A 27,132-nucleotide genomic window follows, 5' to 3' on the forward strand; every position below is an offset into this window, starting at 1 on the left:
AGGCACAGCGGAGCTTTAAGCAAAATGCAAACTAACATGCTCACAGTGACGCTGATATGTTTACCATGTTCACCGTTTTACATTTGCTAAGAAGCATGAAACACGAAGTACAACTGATGCAGATGGGAATGTCGTCATTTTTGCAAGTATTTAGTCATACACCAAAGTATTGGACACTGAAATTTTGACTTAATGGTGGCGCTACAGGAAAAGTCAGGGAATCACCAAAGTCAGAGGGCTTCATCCTCTGGGGACCATGAATGTTTGTACAAAATATATTGGCAATCCATCTAATTGTTGTTCAGATATTTCAGCCTGGACCACAGTGATTGATGGACCGACAGACCAACATTGCCATCCCCTAGAGCCCTGCCACTAGCGTGGCTAAAAATAATTTTAAGAAATTGCTCCTCCCCCATGCAGTGAATTTCTTGCACTCCAAAAGTCTCTCCGTGTCTTCCTCTAGTCCATCCTCTGTGGTGTTGAATAGTTGAACAAACCTCACAGGGCCCTCTGACTATGACCCTGATCTTTTCTTATCCTCAACCGTCGTGACTGAGGAGCATAAAGGGTCTTTGGCTCCATGTGGTTTGACTGTCATTCACAAATATCGCGTTTCGACAGGAGAGACGTAAATTTAAGAGGCAAAAGTATTCTTCAGTGCTATGCCAGTTAAGTTAAACAGTTACGACATAAACTTTTCCCACCTACGGCATGCGTAGTTAAAAAGAGGAACAAAACGCTTCCTAGCATTTATGCACTCAGTGGGTATCTGTATTTAAAAACCTGTTTGCAGTTGGACATGGTATTTCTATAACCATCCACTCCCCCAACCACATTCCAGCCTCCATTGCCAGACTGAGCCATTCCTCCTCACCTCTGCCTTTTTCATTCCATCAGCTTGTACCTTGATTTCTCACAACTGCAGTGCCTCGGCAGTGGTGGATTTTTGGCCCACATCAGGGACCAGTGGAAATTCCCTTAACTATTCCCTTCCCTTCCCTTCCCTTCCCTTTCATGCCAATTCATAATGACCTTGAACTTCAGTAAATTAACATGCGGCCAAGGGCAATACTTTAAAAAAAGGGAGGCAACACACAAGAACAAAAGAATGCGTGTTCTCACTGAAGCACGCACGCTGTTTACTGGATGTCCAAGCTGATATCCATGCTGTATTTAGCGCTAATGTTTTCCAATGCTTTGGAAATGTACCACCTGATACATGTTAAATAGTTTCTCTGCTTTTCCATTAATGGCACCATGCTTACTAATTGTGCTCTACGGTACATTTCTCGATTTGTTACTCCAGTATGATTAAGAGAGCTTGTTAACAAACGAGGAAAGTGGAGTTGGACTTTGGAAAGGCCTAAATGTTATTTTGTATTCCCAAGTTTAATTTGCCCTCTTGCGCTGCTGTCATGGAGTTTATGTAAGTTAAAATGCAAACTATTAAACTGAAATAAAAGTTGAGCCTCTCAATAGCTTAAATCTGAGTTGTTCCAAGCATAGAAGAACCTTTCAATAGTTTTTTCTAGTGAAAATGACAAAGTTCCCCCTCCACTAACTTTATTCAGTTTGTACAATCACTTGAACTTTCAAACAAACCCTTCTCCCATGGTCAGATTCAGAATTATTTTAATTAATTTTAAAAGATGATGCAGTTTAACACCATTGAAAATCACAAAGGTCACAAAAGGTATAAATCATACAAGAGATTACTTCAAAAGTCAAGTGTCTGGACACCAAAACAGACATTAAACTAATCAATATATACAGTTACTGTTTCATGTACAAAGAACCAGTTTAATATGCAGTACACTGGGCACATACCAGCTATTGTTCATTGACATCATACAAACACTGTGGCCTAATCATTTTAGTATTAAAAATGTAGAGGGGCGTCTACAGTATGTGGCTCATTGAGATGCGTGATCCACTGGTAAAGCTAAAGCATTAAAAAAAGCGAACTACAACATACTGCTACTCATTTGACTGTTTTTGCACATGAAAAATATATTATCTGGGTTCTTGTCAGATTTCTGTTTAGTTTCAATCTTACAATTTACTGCCATGACCGAAGACACGCTTTATTAAAGTTTCACGGCTATGATTAGTTGGTGTGGTGGGGTCAAGTCTCATGGATCATTTCTTCTCGTCCATAGCTACTGGATTCCCTTTTCTCCCTCCTTCCTTTTCACATAGCAAATGTTGTATAAAAAAAAAAAGAGACAAGATAAAGACATGAGGACATCAACTTGTGCAGAGGAAGTAAAGTATTCTGCACGCTTCACCATAGTTTATGAATGAATCCGTTTTAAAAAACTGAAACTGTCCGTCAACGTATCACTGTACACTCTACAACAAATTGTCATCATGCCTTTGACAGATGTCCCGTGCATTGAACACTGATGACACTATCAATTAGTATACAATAAACAGGTAATTGGAAGGATACATAGATGTCCATGCATTGCCCTCTGTAAAGCCAAAAGTTACACATACAGTTATACAAACACATGATGCATGTATATACAAGCTTGTAAAAGAAAACGTTAAAAAGTGTTGAATTTACAGAGTTATAAAACATTGTTGAAAATTATTGAACAATAGTGAATAAGCCACACAAGTTTTTTTTGTGTTGGATTGTAATACACACGGAACAGCCGGATTGAGAGAAGTTACAATCTGCTACGATTATAGCTCTTTTACCGAAAGATACAACTTCAGTCTAAATTACACTCTGCCTCACGTAGAGTGTAGTTGTATGTAAAATGTTTATCTCTGAGGTTTGGCAGGCCCAGTCGGGTTCACATTGTAGCTGCTTCTGAGGGCCTTCCAGTTTTGTTGTCCAGTTGGAACGTCACTGCTCTAACCTAAGACCTCTGGCACTCTGAATCAAGTTCTCATTCAGTATTTGTCTGTATTTGGTGCCAACCTCCTTCCTTGAGTCTCTACATGTCTCCCAGTCCCTGCTGCTGCAACCCGCCGCTCACAGCATTACGCCGTCAACTGATGACTTTATTTTAGTTTTATCACGGATCTTCTTGACAAAAATGCCTTTAGAGTTGACTGTAAAGTCATCCTAATATTTAATTATCGTAGCTAAATTGATTTTGAAGCTGTGCGTTGGAGTAATACAGTATCAAAACGTATTAACGACCTTTCCAATTTTCTCCAACTTCACTTATGCCAAGTACCTGCTTTAACAAGTTTCCCCACTACATATTTATAAGCTAATGCTTTAAAATTAGTAACATCAAGAAAACATCATCGACAATAAGCATGAAGTGTCTCCCTGGAGATGTCTGCAGTGTGCTGCGTTGGCTCAGTCAAACAAGGCCAGTTTACTGTGTGAAGATAATTTGTGTAAATGCTGAAGTACTTTAAAGTAATCTTTAATTCTGGTAACAAGTGTGTAAATCGTATTTGAAGTTTAACAGTGTAGTATAACTCAGAATGTTTCTTTTATGGCTGTCATTTAGCTGAAATTTTACACTATGCTGTACTTTTTAGGAATTGTATTACTGAGCCTGTATGATATTTGATTTCAGAAGTAGACAAGAGTAAATAGTGAAGTATTCTTTATGTTTAAAATACACAGTTTGAGGTTTTGGTTGTATGGCTACTACCAGACACAGCACCTGTTCTACGACCTGACATGACTTGCCATCTTCTCCACTGTCTCTCTCAAAGATGAGGTAAATAAGCCTTTGAATTTATTCTGAATGCCGTCAGAAACACTTTGGTGAATAGTCAAAGAAGCGGTAAATACAACTGGAGGAGAATTTTCCTCGACCCTACCTGCTTGAGAAGCACGTGAGCTCACTAGTGGTAGTAACAATGATGTAATTATTAAATAGTTGAATTTCCATATTAATAACTAGTACTCTACTCAATTTTTAATTTCACTATTTACTTTTTGTTTATAATTGAGAAATCACATGTCCACACAGGCTTTATCCTGAATTAACCACCTGCGGCACAACAACTACTGTACATTAATACACCAGGAAAATCGTGTTTTGTTTTGTTTTTTCAGCAAATCTAATATTCTAGGTTTAATGTGCATAAAGTATCACGACAACATCAAGTTTGTGTTTTACATTTGTAATCTTATCTATACTGATTGCTACAGTAATGAATCTGGTCCATTCTACACTGTTTAATGGCACATTTAATGTCATACCACGATTTTAGAATTCTGTGCATTAGTTAGAAAGTTTAATAATAAAAAAAATATGTTGAAGTTAAAAAGTGTGAATTTTTAAAACAAATCTAAAACCAACACATTTCTTATTTTAAGCACTTAAATGCCTTCCAAGTTGTATTTGCCGATCTTTATTTCACAAGTAGGAGCTTGCGTCTGACGGCAGTAATTATTTAAACAGATTTTGGTGAGTGTTTTTAACCCTGCTACTTTACGCTGCTGTAGTCATGATTTACAGACTTAATGTGTGTGGAAAGTAGCTTCATTGCTAAGGCTGAAAACACAATCTCTCCACTCAGAAACAACAGAGCGATCAACAGGTGATGGCTTGCAGCTCTTCAGAAAAAAACTTTAACAGTTCTGAACAAACAATCTCCATTATGGCTAAAAGGAAAAAAAATTGAGAAACAAAATAATGATTATGGGACAGGGCTAAGAGCTATTAGATCAAACACATAAGGAAACAGTGCAAAGCCTTTGTTAAAGTTGGAGGCAGGAGGCAGCAAAGCTGAGTCATTTTTTGATTAAAAAAAAAATCCTTCTACTTGTGAAATAAGATTGGTTTAGCCAAACCTGCCAGGATCTTTGGTACATGTACTGAGATTATTTCTCCAATCATCTCTGGAAAGCTGACCTTGGTGTGGAGAGACTGAGCCTGGACAAAAAGGTCAAATGTAAACTGATGGAGCTTCTTTACTGTCTGAAACACAAGAAAAAATACAAAGAGATGACATCATTAGGATAAAATTTATATAAGATATACCCAACTAATGCTCAGAAAAAATTACACTAAATGAATCATTGTAAACTCATCCGTAATTCTTTTACTACCCTGAAGAACAGTTATTAGATTTTTAAGGTTAGATTTTAAAGTGTCAGATTCTACGTGTGCTAGCATCAATGCAGTAATTTTCCCCAGGCTATTAAAACGCACAGCATTACCTTAGATTTAATTGCACAAGTTACCCAGATATTTTTTAGCCAAATTAGTAGAATTCCGACTCTTGATTTATATTGCTTCCCCTGATTGTCTAATTTGGTAAAATGTAGCCACATGTTCGAACATGGGGAAATTATACATGCGTACATGTAACAAAAATTTCTCTGATGATTTCAGGTTATCTCACCATCTGGAGAGAGTCCAGGAGTCGGGTGAGTTGGTAGAACCTCTGAGAACAATTAGTCGTCATTCGATAGTTAATGAGCCGATCAAGTTCGTTGATGTAGGTGAGACGCAACTCATCAAAGTACTTCTGACTCTTCAGACCCTCAACTGGAACTGGTGAAAACAGAGAAACAGTTTTGACTATATGATTGGCAGTTAACTTTCCGACTTTGCTCTCTCTACTGCAGCTCCACTAGTCTGTTTTGACGTTCAGTACACAGGACAGTACTTACTAATGCTGAAGAGGAGCAAGGCCTTCATGCAGAGAAACTCTTCCTGAGTAATCTGCAGCAGCAGCAACTCCTGTGAAAGATGTCTCATCCGTATGCAGTGCTCATACATGGTGGAAATGTGCATCCGTTGTCTGCAGATGTAAAAAGGTCAGGATTGGAGATGTGAATGAATAGGAACTTTCAAATCCAAAGAGGCAAAGGATAAATTGCTTTACACGTTGGTCATTTATTTTATAATGAACAACTACGGAAGAGGAAAGAATGTCAGAGGTTAGATCCATTTTGATTAATTCTGTAGAGGAGACAGTGACAGTGAAATACAGTATCACTATAACAATACAGATATCTGCCCTGATCTTTGACATCTGGAAGGAGATGTTAAAAACACACAGCTCTGTTACATTACTAGAATTCCCGTCATTTATCACTTTTTTAAAGTTCATCATAGCTGATGATTGGATATTTCATGTTCATCATGCCTGAATGATGAGTTCAACACGCATGGGAGAACAAGAGTAGGAGATTAAAGTATGCCATCTCTTCCTACATTAAATGATTCTGCCTTCATTACATCAGGAAAAGGAAATTTGTAACACGTTTTTATGCTGTGAAGACAAAGGTGAAATAGAGCATATTTAAGGAATTAGTAATAATACTAAAATGTCACCAGTTGCAGACCACAGAAAAGAGCCTAAAATCGAAAGACAAAGAGATATGAAATTGAGCTAAATAGAGCTGAACATTCTCCATCTCTCTGGAAATGGATGCAGAGTTTCAGGTATGTGGTTGTACAAAAGTATCATATCCATGGGCCAGCATATAATCCAATTATTGGAGAGTTCCTGGACAAAGTAAACGACAGTGTTGATGATGTCATTTTGATGTCATTAGCGTTATCTCAGCATAGGTTTAGAGAATTCCCATTTTTCCCAGAGAGCCGAATTAACAAACTGGCGGTAGGACTTTGAAACACGCGACCGTTTAGTAGACAGAGAGGGTTTAATGACAGACACCGCTGAGTTGATCTATGGGAAATGTAGGATTCAGTGTTTTGGGGGTTTGAGCCATACTTGAGATTAAAAGTCATTTTCTTCAGTTTTGACCATTCCTGTCTTATTCTGTCTCTTGTAAGTCTGCCAACTTTAAAGAAGTCCGATACTAAATCCCTGGAAGGAAGGACCCTAAGTAGAATAAATATTAGTGAGTTTATCCTAAACTTAGTGAAATGCTACAGTATTAATATATTATATTAATATACCGAATAATGTCGGTTTCAGACACCTTTTCTGTTATACTTACATAGAAACTAAGGTCTATCTAATGGATAAAAGCAGGGGTTAGGGTTAGGGTGACACACAGGTTGGAAGTTGTCACAGGTTGTGGAAGTGTCACAAAAAAGGTTTTTGTATGAGCACAAATACATTAAATACAATAACCTGCGGTGGATGCATTAGTGTAGACATAAACTAATAACCAATATTGTGTATATTCATATATTTGTCCACAGCTTAAACTAACACGTTTACTGATTGCTGTAGGAATTAACCTACTGTAAACAGCAAGTAAATGTAGCCAGTGTGCTTGCTCCATGATGATGTTTTAAATGCTGATGCTACCTGCCAGGACAGATACAATCATACACTCTGTTTCCACAGTGTTTTGCTTTGTCAAAAAACATAGCTGCTATTTTGCATAATGATTTTGGAGTCCTATTCAAGGACACAAAAAAAAAAAAAAAAAAAGGGAAGGAAAACAACACACTAATGGTCCTTTCTCATTTATTAAGAGACACAGTTTGGGTTAAGTGGACCAAACAGCAGCTATAGAGCTGTCTAACAGCTAAGTTCTACATAAAATTAAATATAAATAGCTTAATGTACTTACTAATTTGGGCTTTTATGATTTAGTATCCACTTATGTCATCAATGTGAGATACTATTAACTATTCAAACCCTTACTTAATTCTCACATTCTCGGATACTTGGATAGTTTGAACAATTGTTATTTGAGCTTTATTTATTCAGTGCAGGTTTGCTATGCACAAATGCTCTTTTTCAGCAATGTCCTGCCACACACCGGCACAGTTACACAATCATATCTGGAAGCTGCCCACTTTGACCACAGTCATATCTGTTTGTCACTGAGCAGCTTCACTTCCTCGCCCAGATATACCCTGCCAGTTCAAGAACGAGCCAGCTATGTTCCAGTTACAAGGCTTTTTCGTTAACCTTTAGGCAGCTACATTCATAAATATACATTTTTATTGGAGATTTCTCCCCACCAAATTCGACATGGACACTTCTCTTTATATAAGATGTTATCACAAGCTTGATAACAGAAAATAGCAAGGAGCAGCTGTGAATGTGACACTCTAATTACAATTTAAATTTAAAATTTTGATCAATTTCCTCTAAACGAGACACCTGTTCTTGCTTTGAAGACTTGTGTCCGGATTATTAAGACTATCATGACGGATTTTCTGCCTTTTACCAAAAGATGATTTTAAGATCTATTACTGCACAATTGAAGTCATTACAACCAAATGTGGTATACTGCATGAACAGATGATGCCCAAATCATAATACCAGATTTTTGGCCTTTCAAAAACTGGTAATAATAATAAGCCTATTTTGTCAGTCAACCGTAAACTTGATACAAACAGAATTTATTCCAAAAGTTATCAGATCAGCTACATTTCCAAATCTGTAAATTGCTGACATGGTAAAGATGGCAAGATTCATCTGATGTATTTTTCAGTGCATAACGTTTGGTTGTGGTTGGTGAACAAGGGCATTAAATACATCCTGTAAAGTACACGTAAATAATGCACAAGAATTAAATAACTGCTGATTTACAGTTAAACTCACAATATGTACTAGATTGTGGCAGTAAACATTTGATGGAACTAAATAACATATCAGGTGTTGTAACCATTAATATTCCTCACCAATACTTATACTAGACCTCACCACTGATATCTGAATCGGCTTCACTCACCAGGACCATGAGACTTTGAATGCTGAATACTAAAGTTCTTTATTTAATCTCACAGTAACAAAAACAACGTAAGGAGGAAATTGGATTGGAACACAGTCCTAAAAAGCCTGTACCCATTTCTATTTTACGTTTATAAAACTCTAGAGATGTCTTTGTTTTTGTGCATGACCAGGAAAGCAAATCACGGAAGGTTGGCAAGAGAAAGAGATGAAAACAGACAAAAACTGGTGTCTGTATTATCTATGATAGCACCATCTTACTCACTGGAGTGACTATAATGAGAAGCACAGCCCGTTGGTAACTTCCTCATGAAATCCTTTTAGAAAATATAATTGACCTCAAGAATTCAGAGCTGTACATACTCATTGAACACAAGATCTGGGGCGAAGTAAAGCATCCTGCCATTGACGTTCTTATAGGATCTCCATCCCAGGGCAAACACCATCACCCCCATCCATGAATGTTGAATGACCGTCATTTGGTCGTCCACATGGAGATTTCTAAAACCTAAGGACAGAGATTTTTAGTCACAAAATGTTACACAACATGACATATTTTGTACTGAAAACACTATGAACTCTTGTACATTTTTACCAGAACATTTGTTAAAATTATACTAATCTTCTGCCTGTCAACCAACCCATCTTTAAACAGACTGATGTGTTTTTGTTGGATTGCTTCCTACTGTAACCCCCTGGCAGAGAGTTCTTTGCCTCTGTAGCTGATCACATACACTGTAAAATAACTTGTGATGTGCCTCAGGGATCAATTTATGGGCTACTTCATTTCAATCTATATATTTTAGAGGCACAGCATCTTTTTCTATGCTGGTGATACACAACTTTAGGTGGCTGTGTCTCATAATGACACAGGACACCCTTTTCATTTCAAATATTTGTGCGTAGATCTCACAAAACATGTTACAGCAGCTATTGGCTGAAACCATGGGTGGGGTGGCTAATGTGCCTGCCTCCAGCCCCTGACAACTATAGAAATTTTGGGGTTAACCCAAAACCAGAATGTAAAGAAAGACAGGAGAAAGGGAGACAAAAAGAAAGGAAAAAGGAGCAAAGGAAGAGGTAACAGGCTTCCTCCCACATGGTCTGGGAGCTGCTCAAGTGGTTGATGCGATTCATCCTCCCACCAGCCAGCCTCCTCCCAAGGGTCTGAGTGTGGCCACAGCATATACACACACACACAAACACACACATATATATATATATATATATATATATATATACACACACACACACACACACATATTATATATATATATATATATATGTCCTCTGATTCTGCATTTCAGCAAACATTTAGTTTAATGGAACATCACTTTGCTGTTTTGATGTACTCTCACTGCTCTCATCAATACTGATTTTACAGCAGGCAGCTATTTTCAGGAAGACAGAGACAATTAGAGATTAGCTGATGAACAAAACAAAGCATTTCACTACCATAAAAAATAGACATTTCCCTCAGGAGTAACACAGAACTAAAAGGACAGTGACAATTACAACTTGCATTTGTCAGGTAAATTTATCAGGAAATAAGCTGATCAACATTGCGCCAAAAACCAATGCAGTGTCAACTACCTGGCAGTCCTTTGGCCCATTTGACCACTTTGACCAGTTGTCTCTCTCCCAGCTCATTGAGGCTGGTGAGCAGGGTGGCAGCTGAGTCTGGTTGGCCATAGTCGTGTCCTGCATTCACCACTTCAGGCTCAATGGACTCCAGGATGTTGAGGAAGACCAGCTGGGAGTTCAAGTTCAGGCCTGATTTAGGAGAGATATTCTGGATGACCTCTGCAGGGTCCTGTACAGGATGATCCTCTTCAGGGTTTTTCTGTTGTCCAATCTTCTTTAGTTTACGTGCTATAAACAAAGGCAAGAAGTTGAGAATCAGTTCACTTGTTAAAAAGTTAAAACTTTAGCTGTGACAATTAATAATTACGCTATTTTGTCACAAAGCCAGTTACAAATCAACCAGATCTTCAATCTTCAACCCACTTGACATTAAGTAAAAAGGAATAAAAAAGGGATCAAAGTTATAGTCAGACAATATTTTTTTCACCAATTGTTGAATTCCCTCGGTTTAGGTTTGACACATCTGATTGAATTTGACTGGTGAATCCAGCTGCCCTTGCTCCAAAGAGTTGTGTCTGAAGCCATGATGGATTTTCTGCCTTCGATGTGGAGATCTCCTACTGCACGTTTTGCCCATTACAGCTTAATGTGGTATGCAGAATGAAGAGGCGATGTTCATTCTACAGCGTTTCGCTTTCAAAAATGGTCACGATCATAGGTTTTAGTACAAAACGGTTCAGTTGATTTGATTTAAAATCAGTCATTTACATCTTGTCAGGTTATCATTGTTATGTAAGACAGTGTGTCTGTATACGCACCACGGGTAACTGTTTCGTCTTTTGAACATTAGAGGAAACTTGGGCAACAAAAACTATAATGTTGAGGATTTTTTTCTACTCTCTAAATCATCTGTTACAAATGTCTCATACTGAAACTGTGGTTTTCAAGTAACCTTTTTAAGGGAAATATCAATTTTATCCAACAATACTCAATACTGATCTGCTAATAGCTTTAAAATATTAAATCAAATTCCATTTGGAAGAAAACTCTCTGACCAGATGAGCCTCATCTTGTAGAAAGGCCTGTGGTCATCATGTGTGAGTCCTGGCCATGCAGATGTAAAAATATAAGAATTTATTTATTATTTATTTTTTCCTGAGCAGAGTTCTAAAACGATATCCTTTAACTATATATCTCATTGAACCATGTAGATTGGCATTATGCTTGAGTTTCATAAAACATAAAGGGATTAAAAGACAATGAAATGCCAAAAACATAAAATACTGAATATATATTATACATATACAAACACACATACACACACAAACACACAATTATACATATATACCCACACCTATATACACATATATACGTATACACATATATACGTGTGTATATATATATATATATATATATATATATACATACACACATACACATACATACATACATATATGTGTATATATAGATGTATATATATATATATATATATATAAATACTGTACATTTTGTTCTTTAACAGTCAGGTCTAAGGCCACAAACCATTTACTATAGTGCCGAGTTGTGTTACACTTCAGCTCAGCCTGTTACTTCAGAATGACAGCTGTGCTGGAGTGTGAGTGACATACAGATACAAATGGTGACTATGTGCTGAGTGCATTGAATAACAGACATTTTTGCTGTTAAATCGGGATGCTCAACAAAATATTTAAGAAGTCAAAGAATTAGATCATGAAATGATGCCAATTAATCTACAGTATTTAGCTTTAGGCAGGAAAAAAACCCTAATAATTAAAATATGAGGCAACATACAGTATTTTTTATTAAATCCCTTTTATTCGTGTTGACTGACAGTAAAAAGTAACTGTCAACTGTCATGCTATTGCCTCTTGCAGCTTCCGTTTGGAGAATGTCTAATTAAAACTGCAGCCTGGCTTTTCGGTTCAGTCTGATAAATATTGAATTGCCAGTTATAGTTACGACTTAAGTCTCTCTCAGAAACAGCAGGGCTGAAAGCAAATTGCAAATTATATAGGGAGGATCATTTGCAAGTCTCACATTTCCATTTCCGATCCAATAACAAACATTTGAAATAAAAATGGTTAATTAGAAATTACTCCCCGGGATTCTCAGCTGTAACACAGACAGACACCTGATCTTTGCAGAGTACAGTGTAAATAGGTTGGGTTGAGCTAACCGTAAGATCCCCATACTTGAGTTGAAGCCAATCTAAACAAGAGGAGAAATCCAAATGATGGATTCAAGCACAGTCTTTGTTACACTCACATTAAGTCTTGAGGAACAAGTAATCAGTCAAGATACTGTTAACTGTCTCTTTACAGAATCCGTATATGTAGGTTGACCAGAGCACTGAGCAGTCGCGTCAGTATCTTACATTGTTATTACAAGCTCATTTTCCAAATCAAACTGCACGTGTGAAATTTATTGGCAATTTTCTGCTCACTGTAGTCACATTTTTTGGTCCACCTTCTTCTATGCCACTACCAGACTCATTGTCATTATAATCACCATCTTTATCATCTATTGCTCTCTGTAATGGGTGCCTTTGCAGATCCCAATTTACTCTCACTTTGGTGTCCAGGTTGTAGATCTCATTACATCATTAGCTCACCAATGTGAATTGAGAAAGTAGTTAGATAAAACCTTTCACACTGTCATCACACATTAATTCCAAGAAGTCTCCTGGTTAGTTGCACACTCAAATGTTATATTTTCCAATAAAAATAAGATAATTACAAAATAAACACTTTTATGATCTGTGAGCAATATAAAATAACATATCACAGTGGGTAGCATTTTACGTTAGAGCTCTGTATAGCAATGTAATAATGGGTAATACCTTGATAATAACAGGGTAATAATGGGATGATACTGTTATTAAAGATGTCATAAAATATTTCTTTTTTATATTAAAGTTAACTTTTTGCATTAGGTGTAATAATAAGGCAATAATAATAATGATTAAACACCTGTTATTTAATGATATGATTATATTGACGAAAACCCAAGGCCATTATCTTTTCTTAATAATAGACATACTAGGTTAAAATTAACACTAAACATAACCAGAAACTAGGACCAAACAGGTGATATTAAATTTTTTCTTCATGGCTGTTTCTTGGATGCTTCGTCACGATAATTTATGGTATTTGAAGGTGAAATCTGAGAGTAATTCTCTAAAGGAAATGTTTGGAAGGGTGATGAAAAAGGATTTCTGCATTATTTTAATTTTGGTAATTAAAAAAATAACCTTAATATTACCTCATTACTAATACCATTAGTCTATCATTACCCCATTACTGCCCTCTTTCATCAAAACACCCCCTCAATATTACCTGCACTATTACTATATACCGTAATTGCAAAAATTTTACAGTAACATTGTTCCACCACCTTGGCCGATTATTAACACCCTATTATTACACTAAAGATAAACATTATTATTCAATAAATCAATTGATTAATCAAAAGAAAACGAATTAGTAACTATTTTTAGTATAAATGCATTGTTTCTGTCAGTTATTTTTGGACTGTTGGTCAGACAAAATAAGATGTCTGAAGATGTCTTGTTGGACTTTGGGGGCAATATTTTACTTGACTCTTACCTTGATAATAATAATAATGATAATACTAATGATAATTGAGAGTCTGGACTTAGGAACTGCCTTTAAGAGCTTTTTCTGCCAACCTAAGGGGGCATCCTTGAGTGTAAGGGATCAAAAGGTCAGAGATGTAGCTTGGAATGATTATAAAAGCATTTTAAAAAGGTAATGGGAAGCCAGTGAAGGGATGCTAAAACAGGTGTTATATGTTCTCTTCTTATAGTTCCAGTTAAAAGCCGAGCTGCTACATTGTCCCAAAACTGAACCTTGAGGTACACTGCTGGACAGTTTAATTGAAGAGGATATTGAGTTACCAAGTTTGACTGAGAATTGTCCATCAGAGACATAGGATTTGAACCACTCAAGAGCCAAGCCACGGATTCCAGTGTGACAGAGCAGACTAAGTAGGATATTATGAGAAATAGTATAAAATGCAGTTGTTTGGTTAGGCAGAATTGAGATGGGCAAAGGCCAGAGTCAGCTGCTAAGTGGAGGTCATCTGAGACGTGAAGTAAAGCTGTCTCTTTGGTATGCCCAGACCTATAACCAGACTGGAATTTCTCAAAGACCCTGTTCAAACTATGTACTCTGTGTAAACCACGTTTTCTAACACCTTTGAAAGGAAATGAAGTTTTGAAATAGGCCAGCAGTTAGTAAAAACACAAGGACCAAGGCTTTTTTTTAAAGAAGAAGGTGGACCAGGGCATGCTTGAAACAGAGTCGGATAGAGCCTGTGGCAAGGGAGGAAGAATAATTATTAACTATTTGTCAAAAGAACAAGTAGATGAGTTCATAGAAGACATAATGTTAATATGTATTATTGAGTATGACAAGATACAAACTGAAAACAACTCATATTTGATATAAAATTAGGAAGATGAATTGACTCTTAATTTGGGGGTCCAATATGACCTCTAATATTGTCGACTCTCTCAGAGAAAGAAATTCATAAGTGGAATGGCAATCAAGAGCAGATTTAGGAGCAGCGATGCGATGGTCTATAGTTGAACAGGGTTCTAGGGTTATAGGAGTTCTGAGATAATATCAGAGAAGTAAGTTTTCTTGGCAGTTCTTACAGCTGAATTATAAACCATCAGCCACAACATTAAAACCAGTTACCGGTTTTAATGTTTTGGCTAAATAGTGTAAATATATACAGTTCATGTAGAAAGTATTCAGACCTTCGCTGCTTTCACATTTTGTTATGTTGCAGCCTTATGCTAAAATCTTTTAAATTAGTTTTCCCTTCATCAATCTACAATCAATACCCCATAATGACAAAGTGAAAACAGAATTTTAGAAATTTTTGCAAATTTATTTAAAAAGGAAAAACTGAAATATCACATTCACATACATAGTCAGACTCTTTGCTATGACACTTGAAATTTAGCTCAGGTGGCCCCCATTTCTCTTGATCATCTTTGAGAAGTTTCTGAATGGATGTGATTTAGAAAGGCACACACCTGCAGCAACCTCAGCAACACCAAGAGGCAACTAAAATGGTTCATCGCAGAAATCTTTCCTTGGTGAAAAAACCCTTTCACAAAATCTAGTCAGGTCAAAAACGCTCTTGAGGAGTTAGATGTATCATTGTCAAAGTCTACAATCAAGAGAGGCCTTCATGAATATAAATACAGAGGGTTTACCACAAGGTGCAAACCACCAGTAACACTCAAGATCAGAAAGGCCAGATTAGACGTTGCCAGGAAACATCCAAAAAAGCTGCCCAGCTCTGGAACAACATTCTTTGTATAGATGAAACCAAGATTAACTTGTACCAGAATGATGGGAAGAGAAGAGTATGGAGAATGGAAGGAACGGCCTCAGGATCCAAAGAAAACCACATCTGTCAAACATGGTGGAGGCAGTGTTATGGCATGGGCATGTATGGCTGCCAATGGAACTGGGTCAGTGGTGTTTATTGATGATTTGACTGCTGATAGAAGTAGCAGGATGAATGCTGAATTGTATAAGGCTATACTGTCTGCTCAGATTCCGCCAAATGCTGCAAAACTGATAGGACGGTACTTCACAGTACAAATGGATAATGGCCCAAAACATACTGCGATAGCAACCCAAGAGCTTCTCAAGGCAAGGAAGTGGAATATTCTTAAATGACCAAGTCAGTCACTGAACTCAGCCCAACTGAGCATGCTTTTCACTTACTGAAGACAAAACTGAGGGCAGAAGGACCCACAAACAAGCAGCGACAGAGGGCGGCGGCAGTAAAGGCCTGGAAAAGCATCTCAGGGGAGGAAACTCAGTATGTGGTGATGTCCATGGGTTACAGATGTACGGCAGTCATTGACTGCAAAGGATTTTGCAGTATTAAAAATAATCCTTATATTCATAATTATGTACATTTGTCCACTTACTTTTGACCCTCTGAAAATAAGGGACTATGTATAAAAATGGCATTAATTCCTAAACGGTTAATGATATATTTTTGTTAAACCTCTTGAATTAAAACCTAAAGTCTACACTTCAATCACATCTTGATGGCTTCATTTCAAATTCATTGTGGTGGTGTAGAGAGGCAAAATTACAAAAATTGTGTCACTGTGCAAATACTTGGACCTTATTGTGTGTATATTACGTATATATTTATATATACATACATATATACATATATACATAAACACACACACATATATACATATATATATATACACACACACATCTAATATATATATATATATATATAGACACACACACACACACACACATATATACATATACACACATATACATTTATATACATACACATGTACATATATGTGTAAATATACAACATTACTATTGAGTCATTATTACTCTTTCACACCAAAAGCAGTAATTGTTTCTTTGAGTGCAACTGGAACAAAACCTCAGCACAGACGACGACACTTTGCAGGGATTAGAGCTTCCCCCCTGGTTTAGGAAGACTTTGGGATCTCCCTGGAGAATTGGGGAAAAGGACACTTGGGCTGCTATGTTGAGATGGATGGACTGTAAGTTAAAAGTGATATACTAATGCCTAGATGGCTAACTGGAAGCCCTACCCTACTATGAAAGTAAGTTGTGACATAACTGCCATGACTCTATTTCTGATAAATCCTTTTAGTTTAAAACCAGGCCAAAATAAAACAATTTCATCATTTAATGAAATTAACTTCTGGCAATGGAATGGTACCAGAACAGTCGTACACCAACACACTGCGTTTTTTTCCCCTTAAGAAGTTGGAAGGGAATGGCAGCTTGTCTAAATCATTAACTTAAAAAACTGTCACTCGCTGGTAGTTAAACAGTAGCTGTTGTGGTAAATGTCTCATACATGTGTCAAAGTGAACACTTTCGGTTAGAGACAATTTGTTCTGGAAGCTTCATGAAAAGAGCGTCCAGGTTCAAGACTGTCAGGGGCTGAGGTCTTAAACTGTAAAAGTTTTTTAGAATGATAGACAGAATGATAAAATCTATGAAGTGTATTTGGATTTCCATACAAAAAAAACCTAAGTCTAGATGTGCAGTGAGCTTACTTCAGGTTGCTGCAAAATGAGACTAATATCATGGTTTGGTAGAGGTAAACGTCCCTGCTCAGCTTCTATTTGTGTATATAATTAACATTCCAGGAGTCATATAAAGTGAAAATTACAAAAAACTGAAACCTCCAAGCACCTTAAAACAACTATGCTTCTAAATGTTGAACAGATCCCAAACTCTACAGAAGCACGATTCAGAGCTTTGATTGCTTCTCTTTAGATCTTCCAAACTGTGAGAAGTGAAACAAATAACAGTAATCAAATGATGTGAAGTTTATAATTTAATAGCTATAACTGCCAATAAATTTGTACTTTTGTAATAAATGAAGCTACATCCTATCAGTAAATTCAGAACTCTCCTTTTCTCTCAGTATTTAATGACTTGACTTTGAAGTACTTTGAGTAAAAAACCTCTGAGATAATAAGACCAAGTGTATAATTTTTCTGTCTCCACTGCTACAAATTATTGTCATGAATTTTCCTGTAAAATGCCCCGAGTGAATTACATGTCCATGATGAGAACATAAGTGAAAAGATCTTTTTAGCCACAACTAGAAAAGGTGTGCCTTTTTACTGACAATCACAGCATTAGATCACATTTTCCCTCCATGGGTTTGTCAGTGACTGGTGGTGAAATTACCAGCATGTCTGCTGCTTTAATTCACATGTCTCATGTCAGCTTTGTGCTTCCAGTACAATTTTCACCGTTAACAGAATGAGAAAATGGAAGAGAGTGAAAATTGAACACAAGACTAAAATTAGTCCACTACATGTCAATCTTTACAGCCTAATATGACGAACAGGTCTGGGTGACAGTAAGGAGAAGTGAATGGAAGAGGTCTAAATTGCATGGCAGCTCAGTCAGGGGCTTGATTATCAGTAACATCCCCTATTGTGATGATGCTGCAATTGAAGAGAGCTAGCTAAGATGTGCAGTGTAGAGAGAATAACGTACTTGGTCACGGGAAACCATTAATAGTTTCACTTTTAGGACTTCACTTTCTCTGTTGTGTGCTTTGTTCAAACATTATGTGGTATTGCTGCCTTCATTATAGTCCATATTGCACAAATGTATATATCTTAATGCATATTTGTACTTCACACGTGCTATGTCTGAAGTGAAATGCAACTGATGATACCAGGTATTACAAAAAAAAAAAGTTAGTGGTTAGTAATGCTACACTAAACTTCAGCAATACAATAAATGATCATTTCGGAAGCAGGTTTTAGACCATGAATCCATCCTACCTCCGAGAGTCATTCCAGCTTCAAAACACTTCTTCAGCCGACAAGACGGACAATTCTTTCTTCTTAGCTTATCAATAGTACAGTCATTTTTGCTTGCACACAGGTATTTCTGTTTGCCTACATGGGCAGAGAAACCACAGGTTATTTGAGTGATTGAAAATGTAAAACAAAGTACATGTCATTCCAATTTTAATAACAGGAAACAATTAGTAAGGATACATGAGCTCAAAGAGGCAGCAGGGCAAAATCAGAGTCCAATTTAGACTCATTTGCTTTTTACCTTCTGCAGCTCTTTTGAAGAAAACCTTGCAGCTGCCACAGGTGAGTGCACCGTAGTGGCAGCCAGATGCCTCATCTGAACAAATCAGGCACGTCCTCTGTGGTGGAAAGAAGAACTCCATGGGGAACATGTGCTCTCTGCCAGCCTCAAACCTGCAGTCAAACATACAGTGCATTTAGAAAGTGTTCAGATCCGTTCACTTTTTCTCAAATTTTGTTATGTTGCAGCCTCATGCTAAAATCATTGAAATTCATTTTTTTCCCCTCATCAATCTGCACTCAATACCCCATAATGACAAAGTGAAAACAGAATTTTAGAAATATAAGCAAATTTATTAAGAATGAAAAACTGAAATATCACATTGACATAAGTATTAAGACCCTTTGCCAGCAATTACAGCCTCGAGTCTTCTTGGGTATGACACAGCTTTGCACACCTAGATCTGGGGATTTTCTGCTGTTCTTCTCTGCAGATCCTCTCAAGCTCTGTTAGGTTCGATGGGGACCGATGGTGGACAACCATTTTCAGGCCTCTCCATAGATGTTCTATTGGGTTCAAGTCAGAGCTCTGGCTGAGCCATTCAAGGAAATTCACAGAATTGTCCCTAAGCCGCTCCTGCATTGTCTTGGCTGAGTGCTTGGGGTCATTGTCCTGTTGGAAGGGGAACCTTCAGCCAAGTTTGAGCCCCTGAGCCCCTCTGACCAGGTTTTCCTTAAGGATATCTCTGTACTTTTCTCCATTCAGCTTTACCATAACCCCGACCAGTCTCCCTGTCCCTGCCGCTGAAAAACACCCCCACAGCATGATGCTGCCGCCACCATGCTTCACCTCTGGGATGGTATTGGGCAGGTGATGAACAGTGCCTGTGTTCTTCCAGACATGACGCTTAGAATTGAGGCCGAACTGTTCAATCTTAGTTTCATCAGACCAGAGAATCTTGTTTCTCACAGTCTGAGAGTCCTTTAGGTGCTTTTTGAAAACTCCAAATGGGGTTTCATGTGTCTTTCACTGAGGAAAGGCTTCCATTTTGCCACTCTGCCATAAAGCGTAGATTGATGGAGTGCTGCAGTGACGGTTGTCCTTCTGGAAGTTTCTCCATCTCCACACAGGATCTCTGGAGCTCAGCAAGAGTGACCATTGGGTTCTTGGTCACCTCTCTCAACAAAGCCCTTCTCTCTCGATTGCTCAATTTGGCCAGGCAGGCAGCTCTAGGAAGAGTCCTGGTTGTTCCAAACTTCTTCCATTGAGGAATTATGGAGGACACATTGCTCTTGGGAACCTGCATTGTCAGCTGGGAAACCATATATAGACAGGTGTGTGCCTTTCCAAATCATGTCCAGTCAATTGAATTTACTGGACTCAAATCGAGGTGTAGAAACATCTCAAAGATGATCAGGAGAAATGGGAGGCACCTGAGCTAAATTTCAAGTGTCATAGCAAAGGGTCTTAATACTTATGTTAATTTGATATTTGAATTTTTCCTTTCTAATGAATTTTCAAAAATTTTGTTTTTTATTTATCATTATGGGGTATTGAGTGCAGATTGATGAGGGGGAAAATGAATTTAAATGATTTTTGTACACGGCTACAACATAACATGTGAAAACAGTGAAGGGGTCTGAATACTTTCTGATTGCAAAGCCATGAATAGCTAACAAATAATCAAACGATTTGCTTCTACTGATGACTGACATTTGATTATTAGTCACATTAGTACTGCATATTTATACATTTCATTAATCATTTTAGTAAGTCAAAAGGTTTTTTTATATTCTGTAACTTTAATTTGAAATTAATTTGGGACAAATACAACCTAACCTTGAACTCATTTTCCACAGCAGGTCCATAATTACTTTACTTGTTTATTCTGTCTAAACTGTAACCACAAAGCAGTTATTGTTTTTTCTCCAGAACCCTGCTACAGCCTCTCACTGTGTGATTTAAGCAGGGCAGAGAGTGTGATGACTGAGAATGGTGTGGGAAACCAACCACCACAACCCAGTGCGGAGGGGGGCACGATGGCAGCCCAGCTTCAGCCTTGAACACCAGGAGACTGGAAAAGGCTCAGACATAACGTTGCCTCAGTGACGTGCGACTTAGAAATCAAGGTTCACTGTAAAAGAGACGACGATGAAGCCTAAATGAAGAACCTCCACTGTGTTCTGATTGACAAAATAATTAATTTAAATGTGGAAACTGAAATTACAAGACAAAATCTAGATCACGCTATACATCTAGTCTTTAAATATTTCAGTACTGTATGCAGTACTGAAGTACACAGTTTCAGATTCACTTTCAGGTGATGAATAGTGACAGATAATTCTTATGTGGTCTGAGATCCATTTGCAATAAATGTAAAAGAAATATGCATTTCCAGATCAGTATGCCAACACTGAGAGCACGAATCTACAAAGGCAACCGCTAATTATACTAATATATTTGTAAGTGTAAAGAGATAGGTCCACAGGTTTGACTAAAACGTTGCTTCCTATTAGTTAGTTAGTTTTACTGGCACAACAAAGGTGACAAAACAACTTTAAAACAACAATGGTGGTTGGTGACCTTTAGAATAAAAAGATTATAGTGTTATATCTTTGACTTTTGGAGAAAAAAAAAGACCAACTAGTATTATTCATTTTTCATCATATATATATCAAAATACAAAATTTTGATATAGTGTCTATTAAATCAGTTGACCTCATCCAAATCAACATACCCTTTTCAATAGATTGGAGAACAGCAAAAAGATGACTATGGTGAAATGCTGACTTTAAATATCCGTTGTTATTACTTCCATAGTACAAGAGGACAGTTTGTCAAGTGTGTTATTTTGTGTGGATTATCTAAGACTAACCAGTCCTGTGACCTGGAAATCCTTCCATTTACAAGCATACACGGATCAAAGATACTGGTGTAGTTTTAAGAGTGGTTCTTAGTAAATGGATCATGTCCGATACCGTTTTTATGTTACCTTTATTACTCTTTTTCAATGCGATATTTCATTCTCTGTCAGGTTTTGGGAACAAAACATTCATTCTTACTTTACTCTCTGACTCGTGTGGTTAGAAGATCTTTTAACATACTGCCTTAAAAATGGATTATTTTTGTCATCTTTTATATTTTTCAATTTGAATATACTTTGGTATAGTGGCTGATTTGATTAAATAATTCTGCTATAAATTGCATTCATTCTCACGGTCACTCACACCCTTGGAGTGCAAGAGACACTTGATACATTTACATATTTTATCAGGAATATATCAATCACAAAAAATGTAAGATTTTTCAGAAACATGGTGACATTCACTGACCCCATACATATAAATGTTTTCCCTTACAATTATATGTAACATACTGTTATTAGACCATTTTGTGTGAAACAAAAACAGTTTTCAAATTTACAAAAAACAGAATGATCTTTAGTATTCTAATGTTTCCAACTATAAAGGTCTGTAAAAAACTAATTGTCCACGCACAATTATGTCTGATTGATGCAGCAAAGGATTATGATTATTCCCACCTCTGTGTGGTCTGTGTTTAGTGTGCTGTGGTGTGCTACCCATATTTTTCTATGTTGCTGAATGAGCCAAGATTATGATTCCATATACAGAGTTGCTTCAGATTGTTATTTATTTGCCTCATTTCACTCTGTATCATTTGCTAAACTAACACACAATCATATTCATACAGTGCTTTTTGCTAGAGCTAAGTAGTTGAACAAACATCTGTTTTCAATCATTTGTGAGGTAACGGCATGCAGAGGAATACAGGGCTCGGCTAAGCATGATGTATTTTGGCCAGGTATGGGATTGTGGACCGATCCCATATACTGGAGGCACTAATAGTATCACTGAATTCCACTGCTGCACATTTCTCTCACTGCAATTTGCTTTGCTCCCAGCCCACTGTGGATGTTCACTTCACTCACAGATGAGAAGTCCAAATCTGAGCCATACAATAATCCTGTCCTTACTGTGCTCTTTCCTGCTATAGCCCTTGTAAATTCTGTTTGGTTGTTAAAGATAAGTTCATCATTTCTGTCTGTTTGTGTGACGACTATAATAAAATGCCAAAAAAAAAAAAAAAAAGTACACAGCCGATGCCACCAAGGTGTTCAAAACCTTTCGGTTGAACAATCCCAGACTTTGAAATTCTACTGTCTTTACTGTTGCAAAGTGTTAGAAAATGTAAACAAAAAAACAAAACATTAAAAAACAAACGGGATTTTTAAAAAAAAGACAATTAACTATAAACATCATCATAATTAAATCGATTTTCAACTCATGAAATGTTTCGATGATGTTTGTCATGTGACCCACATACAGTATGGGTGACAGACCAGTACTGCAACTACATCTACCATTTTGTGGCAATAACATATAAAGCACATTCAGGCTTTTCAGGTGACACCGTAATCTAGAGTAAATATACTCTATACTCTTGATACTCCGCACTTTGAGACCAGGTGAAACTGAAACATACATATCTGTCTATTGCAATTGTATTTTTTTCTACAAATAATATTGAAGCAGAAACAAGAGGTAGAGCAACAGGTGCTCATTCATGGCAGAAGAGATATTTTAGCTGTCTGGCGACAGACAAAAGTTCAGGGAATCGGCTTGATGCAAATGAGCAGCAGATCACTGAAGCGATGGACCTGCCTCCTGGAACAGGCTGCAGGACCCGAGGTGATAAGCAAGATGAGAGCTGGACATCCTGCTGAGCTAGAAGTCTAAACTGCATACCATATAACCCGCTTGAACCCAGTTTTAGGTCTTGCTGAGGACCTCTGTCACAGATCAATCGACTCCCTCTTTCCGTGTTTCATGTTGCCCTCTACAGTCAAAATATTTAATAAAAAGGCAAATTACATCAAATAAAATATAAACCAAATTTGGTAAGGTATGTTTGGGGCTCTATGTCTTTACTATTCAGAATAAATGACGTTAGCCCACCGCTCAGTAGATCAGGCGGACCGTGCTGCCATACCTCCTGTTAGCAGGGATGGGAAGAAGGGCAGCTCCTTGTGGGATTTTGCAGCTGCTTTCACCGTCCTCACTTTTAAGTACCCCACTGATTTCTGCTTTATCTGAATTTCTGTATCTGGTTTAATTATTCACTGTACATATAGTCATGCAGGTTCTTAGGGCACTGCACTCTAATAGCCAGAGACACAGGTGTCTGGCTATTAATCATTCACCAAGCCAGAGAAATCACAAACAGCTGATGGCAGCTGCATGACACTTCTGTCTGGTGTACACACGGTAACTACTCTGTCAGTGTCAGTCAACATGTCCGCTCTGTCCTTTGTATTCCTACAAATCAGACTTGAGAGCTCATGCAACTTTAAGAAGACTAAAAATGCATGTGGAACCTTTGGAAAGATTCATAAAATTATCAACTAAAATTTAAAATTGTCAGCAAACTATCAACACTTGCCTCCACTTAAAAAAAACCAAAACAAAACACGTTGCTTTGCTGTAGTTTCATTCTGTGTGTATTCTGTGTAGTCAAATCAGACCTATTTATGAAATTAATCAAACAAATTCAGTGATAATATTCTCTCACAAGGAAATATATTTATACTCAAAGAAAAGCCATAAATCAGAGGAGAAAGTAGACTTTTCTGCGAGACATTTTTTTTTCGCCCTTCATGTTGAAATGGGTGTTATTGACAGGTGTCCCAGACAAAACAAAGGTTGTTATGTTTGATTGAGGAGACCAGAGAAGTAAGATAGAAGCTGTACAGTGCTATGGCCAAAAAACGGTTTTTGCATTGGAAAAGAACTTTAGGATTTTATGTATGACAAATATGACATATATTATTACTTTATTCTTTCTTGACATTGCTGACATTCATTGGGAATATCTCTTTATAATGAGAAAAATCCTCAAATTACATAAAGATGTAAGTGGAAAATCTATTTTAACAAGGGATGCTTCCAGTCTCATCCGAAGAAGTAGTTAGTAACAGCTCTGGGTTGCACATGTATCTGAAAATGTCAAGTATGCCAACCAGACAAACATATTCCTGCCTCTTTTCAAAATGCATTACAACCTCAGTTTGATGAGCTAAATTTTCCCAACACATTTATTGAAAGCAGCCAGACAAAGGCCTAAAATACACTTTTTGTCACTGCGGTAGTTTTTATTCTTTATTATTATCTTTTCAGTTTAAAGATTTCTTCAGTTTAAACAGCTGTCTGTAAGAAATAAAGAAAAAAGCAGAATGCATGTTATACATCTGTTCCCGGGATGAAGCTTGGCATTTTCTGATTAAGTGTTGCATTTTGTTGCTATTACTGCCCAGTGGATTGTCAACCTACGCTTGGCCAAAAACATCAATTTAATGGTGGTGGGGGTTGGGGTGGGGACTCCATGGACAAGACAGACTCACATCTGGGGTTAGTTTAAGGTCAGACTGTGGTCAGATTTAAGATATGTAGCATAAAACTAGGCTCAGAGAGTAATTTTTGTTGGAATATCTTTTAGAAGTCGGCGCCTACTCGGCTGTTTCTGCTCCCTAAAAACATTATTAGTCTTTTTTTAATCACATGATATGAGAGACATTTTTTTATTATTATTATTATCATCATCACCACCATCATCAACATCTACCTTGTGTCGTTGTAGGTGACATTCAACCATTCGCCGACTTCAGTCTTCATGTAGCTGGAGTTGGGATGGGTCGGCCTCAGCATCCCACCAGGGTACCACTGTTCAGGACGCATGACGCTCCTCTCACATGGATTACATATGAAGGCGGCGTTGGCTCCTGTGTCGTGCGCATTTACGCAGTGCCTCGAAGCCCAAAACTGAGAGTTGTACTTCTCATTAAAGGTGTAATTACTGGCCCACAACGCCCCGGCAGATTCACTGTCCTCAGATTTGACTTTGACGCTGTAATGTTGTGGCTGATGACCACCGAACTTGTTCTCCATGGCCTCCGCGGTGTCCCTCGCTTCATCGGGGGGTTTGTAGACCCGACACGGCCGCTCTGTGGCCGTGTGGCCGAAGTGTGCCAAGCCTCCTGGCCCGGATGGAGCATAAGGACAGGAGGCAGCGCGCACTGAAGTTAGGTCGTCGGGCTCGCACAGTGTGAAGTTTTGCTCCCCCACAGATGTCCGAGTGGAGGTGAAGTGGTGCAGAGGCGTAGCAGTCTCCGAACTTTTGAACACTTCCACCAGTTGCTTCTGCCCGTGCAGGGGCCGGCCGTCTCTGTCGGACGCGCTGTATTCGGCGCCAAGAGCCTGGGCTCCGGGACAGCTCGGAGCCACGGCTCCGGCTCCGAATAAGCTCCCGCCGCGCACATGGTCATTCGCAGCACACGGGGGGAGAGCGGCGTCCATGTCGCTCGTGTCACCGGACTCCATGGCCAGACCCAGCGACACAGACACAGCTTTGCAGAGCTCCCTGGCCGTGTCTGAGATCGTGGCGCAGGCAGAAAGAGAGGGGCTGCTGCCCACACGGCGTTCGGCGTTTAACAACTCCCGAGGAACAGCGGCTGTTTGGCAGCAGTGTTTTTCCATGGCACAGGTTTGCGGACTACTGTGCCCGGGTCCGTAAATGTTTGCGTCTGCATCGCCGGATTCTCTCAGTCTGACAGCATCGCTTCCCGTTGAGGTTTTGCTGAAATAAACCCGACTTTCCTCAGTTTTTAGCGACATGCCGGGAGCGCTCACCGCGTCGCCCGACCTCATTTTCTCGCCCCCTGACCAGGTCTTGGTACAGGGTACCCGCCGGTTAGTTTGGCTGGACTGGCTCATTTCCCAGAGTGTGTTCACTCGGGCAGGAGACCGAAGTTTGCACTACGAGAGGTCTCGCCACGTCCCAGTAATTGTCACCGCTCGGCCCAGCTCGCACGCTGTGCGAAACGCGACGGTAAAGGTCCCAGGAGAGCTACGGGAGTCACAAACTCCTCCTAAACTGAGATCTTCGGAGTCAGAGGCGCTCAAGTTCGCTTTGATTCAAAGTGACCCCAGGTGAGGACTACTGCCACTATCAGTCTAACAGCGCACTTTCCCCCACTGAAATGAAAGCCATAATAGGCGGAAGAGAGATGTGAATTCACGGTTGACATAACGTGTCTGTGCACGAACCAAACCCATTTTTATGTAATAACAGGGTTCGTGTTTCCAGTTGTTTTATATCAAACTCTCTCTCTCTCTCTCTGTGTGTGTGTCGCATTTTTAAGGACTGGCCTCTTGCTTTATTGGGACGATTTCCTCGGGGCACACGCCTGTTCCCTATAATAGCCCATACACTTCGGTTATTGTTA

General features: G+C 38.4%; 1 protein-coding gene across 5 annotated transcripts; it reads right to left on the bottom strand.

Annotated features, from left to right (window-relative positions):
• Positions 1-1,259: 1,259 nt before the first annotated feature.
• LOC120802122 (androgen receptor-like) lies at positions 1,260-27,132 on the bottom strand. 5 transcript variants are annotated; one of them, XM_040149612.1, is made up of 9 exons: positions 25,473-27,132; positions 18,855-19,006; positions 18,575-18,691; positions 10,195-10,473; positions 8,965-9,109; positions 5,606-5,736; positions 5,335-5,486; positions 4,842-4,907; positions 1,266-2,186 (listed from the first exon to the last, which is right to left on the bottom strand). In XM_040149612.1, exons 1-9 carry the CDS (start codon positions 26,618-26,620, stop codon positions 2,163-2,165), a joined length of 2,214 nt encoding a protein of 737 aa, XP_040005546.1. In that variant the 5' UTR covers positions 26,621-27,132; the 3' UTR covers positions 1,266-2,162. The 5 variants fall into 5 exon arrangements, with proteins under 5 accessions (XP_040005544.1, XP_040005546.1, XP_040005545.1 ...); XM_040149611.1 differs by having other exon boundaries at positions 1,266-2,190; XM_040149609.1 differs by having other exon boundaries at positions 4,781-4,907.

The sequence above is a fragment of the Xiphias gladius genome, chromosome 17, assembly GCF_016859285.1.
Source record: "Xiphias gladius isolate SHS-SW01 ecotype Sanya breed wild chromosome 17, ASM1685928v1, whole genome shotgun sequence".
NCBI classification, from domain to species: Eukaryota; Metazoa; Chordata; class Actinopteri; order Istiophoriformes; family Xiphiidae; genus Xiphias; species Xiphias gladius.